Source organism: Fistularia commersonii, chromosome 7 (assembly GCF_037954325.1).
Source record: "Fistularia commersonii isolate RoL2024-O1a breed Wild chromosome 7, RoL_Fcom_v1.0, whole genome shotgun sequence".
Taxonomy (NCBI): Eukaryota; Metazoa; Chordata; class Actinopteri; order Syngnathiformes; family Fistulariidae; genus Fistularia; species Fistularia commersonii.
The window spans coordinates 6,428,412-6,433,940 of record NC_141290.1 but is presented as its reverse complement, the minus strand read 5'-3'; the positions used below and the strand labels follow the sequence as shown (position 1 = coordinate 6,433,940).

The following is a 5,529-nucleotide window of genomic DNA, read 5'->3' as shown; positions in this document are numbered from 1 at the left end:
GATTGATTGATTACGTCGGACACTCAGCCCACTGACTTGGGGTGTCTGTCTGGAAAGTGCTGGCTTTTGCTGCCATCTGATGGCCAAAAGACAACACTGTAGTTTGTCCTCGTCTCTCCTGTCAGGCAGGTATGGGGTTCGCTCTCACCCCACCGGCTCAATGGTCAAAACTAAGCTGGATGTTAATTGGATAGAATGCTTGCTTTTTTTTATGTAAATAACAATTTCAGGTCAGGGATTGGATGCCCATATCACTGGTCAAACAGGCCCACGGGTGAGGTAAACATTTATTCATTCATTCATTCTCCAGTCATGGACCCTGTTTCGTAAAGTCCTTCAGCTTCTCATTTACACATCATATAAAGACATACAACTCTTCACTCACCGTTCTCTCATTTTCCCTCGAGGGGCCACCTCAGGGAATAAGCCTCCTTCTCTCTTACCAACTAACCTCATGTCCTCTTTCACTGCATCCATTAATCTCCTCCTTGGCCTCTCTGATGATATCTCCAAAACATCCCTCTGATGGACTCATTCCTGATCCTATCCATCCTCATCGCTCCCAAAGAAAACCTCAACATCTTCCTCTCTGCTACCTCCAGCTCTGCCTCCTGTCTTTTCTTCAATGCCTACTGTCTCCAAACCATACCACTGGTCTCGCCACGGTCTTGTATGCCTGTCCTTTTATTATCATATATCACCCCTGTCACTTTTCTCAACCCGCTCCAACCTTTTCCACACTCTCCATTGTTCTGGACTGTTGACCCTAACTACTTAAAATCCTCCACTTTCTTTATCTCTGCTTCCTGCAGCCTCACCCTTCCACCCGGGTTCCTCTCATTCACACACATATATTCTGTCTTGCTGCGACTAACTTTCATTCCTCTCCTTTCCAGAGCATACCTTCGCCTCTCTAGATGTTCATCCACCTGGTCTCTGCTCTCACTACGAATCATGTCATCTGCAAACATCATGGTCCATAGAGGTTCCTGTTTAACCTCATCTGTCAGCCTGTCCATCACTACTGCAAACAAGAAGGGGCTCCGGGTTGATCCCTGAGGAAGTCCCGCTTTTATCTTGAACTTCTCTTTCACACCTACAGCACAACACTCCACTGTCTCATGGTTTGCATACATGTCCTGCACCAGTCAAACATACTTTTCTGCCACTCCAGACTTCCTCATACAATACCATAATTCCTCTCTTGGCCCTCTGTCATATGCTTTTTCTAGGTCTACAAAGGCACAGTGCAGCTCCCTCAGACAGGTATTTCATCCCCCTTGTTAGGGTTTGGCTTGTGTTGGTTGTTTGCTTTCCTGCCGCTGTGGCAGCACACCTGCCATGGGCATGTGTTGGGGAGGAGCACAGCTGGTGCTTGTTACCGGCAATCAGTGAGAGCTTAAAAGCTGGAGCTTTGCCCTCCCTTGTTGCTGGGTCATCTGCACTTGCTCTGTTTCCCGGGCATTCATGGTCATGCGTGCCCTTTATGCGGTCCAATAACATTGGTGTACCCTTCGTGCTCCCGTACACTCAACTGCATCCCTTGTTCTTTCCTCTTGGTGTTGCAAACCATCACATCCCACATGGCCACCAATCCCCTGATTTTGCCTCGATCCCCGTTTGTCCTTCTTGTTGGTTTATGGCAGCACCTCCCGCTTGGCAAACCAGGCACCCCTCGGACAAGTTTGGATGGCAGGACCCTCAATGCAGCTCAACACCCAGCCGTGCGGTGCTACCTGTCCAGCCCAGTGTTTGTCTATCCTGGACCTCCTTCTGTGTAAACGTGGTAATCCACTCTTGTGCTGGTGCTGGGTCCGACCTCATAATAATACCTTATCGATCCCCATAGGGGAAATTTGTTTGTACCTCACCTGTGTGAATGTGAGTGAGGTAGTGTTAGCACAGATGCACCTGCGGTCAGTCAGGGTTGTGCGCTGTCCAGAGTGCTGTTGTACAATCTGATGGCCGTTGGCTCAAAGGAGTGTCTGAAGCGTTGGATTCGGCATCAGATGGGATGAGCTGTCTGCTGAAAGAGCTGCCCATCAGCCGCAGCTTGTCGATACCACCAAGTGGCCTATCCTCACCAGCTTGTTGAGCCTGTTGACCCCGTCAGTCCCGGCACCACCCCACCAGTACACTATTGCAAAGAGAAGCGCACTGGCTACCGTAGACTGGTAGGTCTTGAGGAGCCACCAAACGGGGTCAGTCTCCTCAATCTTCCTGCGTCCGTCAATGCATTTCCCTCTATCCTATATCACCTGAATCCCTTTACATCCCTGTCTCTGTTTTGCCAACCGGGATAAATCATTCTCTCCCTTGTTACTGTCCAACGATGCATACAAGTCATCATGTGCCCTTTGCCACCTTTACCTTGCGCTGCACCTCCTGTCTGCTTGTGTCTTTCCCGTCAGTCTCCAACTTCTTCTTTGTTAGCTTCTCTCTCTGTACATACTCCTGTACTTCCTGATTCCACCTACAAATCTCTTTAGCTCCTTCCAGGTGACAGACCAAGTACTCTGCTACCTGTCTCCCTGAACACATTACCCGCAGTTGTCCAGTCATCTTTAAGATCCTCCCTGAAAACCATACAACACGCCTCCCTGTTCAGTTTCCACCACTTTGTCCCCTGCTCTGCCTTTATCCTTTTCATTTTTCCTGTCACCAAAGTCATCCTATTAACCGCCATCGTGTGCTGTCTGGCTACACTCTCACCTACCACTACGTTGCAGTCTACTTTGATCGCCCTCACATTACCTCGTCTATGGATGTAGTCTACCTGTGTGCTCCTACCTCCACTCTTAAGTTACCCTATGTTCCCATCTTTTCTGGAAAAAAGTATTCACTAATTCACCATTTTGATCCTTTTTGCAAAGTCTACTACCATATGTTCCTATCATGCTACCAAATCTTCCCATCACTTCGTCATCACCTCTATTGCCTGCACCAACATGTCCATTGAAGTCTGCACCAATTACCACTCTGTTATCCCTGGGGATATCCTGCATCGCTTCATCTAACTCACTCCAGAACCTCTCCTTCTCTAACTCACCTCCCACCTGTGGGGCACAGCCACTAACAACATTGAGCATCACAACTTCCATTTCCAGTTTAGAATGAGAAGTCTGACACCCCTTCACCCCCAAAACATTCCTAACAAACACTTTCAAGATAACTACTCTCTCTTCATGTCAGTAACAACTTAAAACCTGCTCCTCAGCTTGTAGCCTTACTACCATCCCACCAGGTCTCCTGGACACACAGTGTCTCCACCTTCCTTCTCCACATCGTGTCGACCAACTCTCTACCTTTTCCTGTCATTTTCCCAGTATTCAAAGTCCCTACTCTCAGCCCCAGACTCTTGCCTTTCCTCTTCTCTTTCTGCTTCCAAACACGCATTCCTCCTCTCCTTCTTCGACCCGCAATCGCCAAATTTCCACCGGCACCCTGCAGGTTATCGTTACCATTGGCGGTCGTTGTTAATCCCGGCCTCCACCTATCCAGCATACAAGTCCTAGGTTTGAGTCCCATTGTTTTTGTTTTTTTGGGCACAACACAGGAGGCCTTTCCAGCCGTGACCCTCTGTAGTAACCCGGGCCTGGGACCGCCTCAGAGGGACGCTGGCTTATGCCTCCCTGGGGTTGCATTCTCTCACATTCACACATCTCAAATAATCATTCATGAAAAGCATTCACCCTCTCACTCACATTTCAACAAGGGCGATGGATCTGTTTATTACATGGTAGTAACACCTGAAAGTGAAGGACTGCCCGGAGAGGGGCACTATTTCTCCTCCTGGTTGAATTTCACGCTCAGGTGGATCACTCCGCCTTCTCCAGGTGACACACACCTGTTCGGAGAGGGGAGGGGGTTATTCCCGCAGAGGTACAAAGTCCCCCCCCCCATCCCCCAACCCAACACAACCAAGATCGGATGTCCGCCGGGCGCCATGGACGCCGTGCGGGTCTTGCTTGCGGTGCTCTTGGGTCTGCTGGTGCGCGGCGCCGAGCCCCGTTGCTCGCCAACATCTTACTACCAGAACTGCTGGATCCGCCGCCTGCCGGGCCTCTTCGTCGACGTCGAGGCATCGCTGCGAAGAGGAGCGCGTCTCCTGCGCTACCACCGGGAGGAGAGCGCGCTGAGATGCAGCCGCACCTGCTGCCTCACCAGGAACTGTGAGTAAACAACAGCTTCTCCTGTTTACCTTCGCCCCCTCATCCTAATTCCTCCTTCCAGTTTCCTGTAATCTGGCCGTTTTCCACTCCGATGCCATCCGAGAACACGTCAACTGCTTCCACGCGCACTGTCCTGCGCCGGAGAGCTGCGTCCTGGGCCGACGCCGCAACGCCGTCCTGTACTACGTCACCAAAGGTAATCGGGGTTATAACCCATTAACTAGAAATGACTTGTAATAAGTTCTCACCTGGTGAGAAAAATAAAACAATTACAACCCAGTAATAACAGAGGTAACCTAGTAGTGTTACAACAAAGTGATAGGATTTGTGGCCTCGGTCAGATTTATGGATCCCAAACAAATCTAGGAGTCACGAGATCAATCAAAAGTCGATTACGACAGCAGTGGAACTTGAGTGATAACGTGTGCGCTAAAAGTGGATTACAAAGCTAAAGCAGCAAAAACATGATTAGCATCACGGAGGAGTGAGTTTTGAAATGTGCTCATAGAAGGACCTCGTGCATGCGTGCACGTGCCAGAAGTTGTTTGCAGCGCTTGACAATAGCTTACTGTTGTTGTAGTTGCCTAGCGCTGTCGGATGTTAGGGGGCGCACGTAAACGTGATGCGCTAAGCTAACTGGCTGCAGCTAGGTGGCTAAAGGTAAACGGTACGAATGTGACCCGCATCTCCCGGTCCTCCAGGTGTGGATCCTGATCTACTGGTCTTTGGGAAGAACTTCCCATCCAATGTGCACGTGTCCTTCCACCACAGCTGGGTCAACTCCTCCGAGCAGCTGCCGTCCGACAAGCGCCACTTCCTCCACCCGCCGCCACCCGTCGGGCCTCCGACCTCAACAGTTGAACCCTCTACCCCCTCATCTCCTCATCCATCCTCCTCTCCGACTCCTCCTGTGTCAGGAGGTCAAACGTCCGCCGTCACTCTGCCTCCGTTTTCCGCCCTTCCGATCTCCCCTGTTGCGGAGGGACCCGCCCGCCATCGCACCGCCGCCACCTCCCCGGGTCCAATGGAGGTCACCCAGAATGGCGAGCGACACCCAAAGGCCACTGAGGTCAACGTGACGCCGAACTGGACGGCGGGCGGCGGCGAGGAACATGGCCCTGAGCTCCCCGCGGGAATGGACCGGTGGGTGGCGACTGACGTGCTGCTGGTCGCCGTGGCGATCTTGATGGGCTGCTGCTGCTGCTACGCTGTACTACTGGCGGCGGGTCGGAGGGGCCGGCGGGAGAGGACGGGGCGCTGCCGGTCGTCATGGAGACGGCAGAGGGGGGCAAAGTACGCTCTGGGGAGAGAGAGCTCCTGACCAGCAGGTTGAACACCGTCAGATATATTTATTGTA

The 5,529-nt window shown here is 51.5% G+C and overlaps 1 protein-coding gene across 1 annotated transcript; it reads left to right on the top strand.

Moving 5' to 3' along the window:
- Positions 1-3,946: 3,946 nt before the first annotated feature.
- mansc4 (MANSC domain containing 4) lies at positions 3,947-5,493 on the top strand. Its single transcript, XM_086148929.1, has 3 exons — positions 3,947-4,172; positions 4,234-4,368; positions 4,874-5,493. The coding sequence occupies exons 1-3, from the start codon at positions 3,947-3,949 to the stop codon at positions 5,491-5,493; spliced, it is 981 nt and encodes a 326-aa protein (XP_086005055.1).
- Positions 5,494-5,529: the final 36 nt, after the last annotated feature.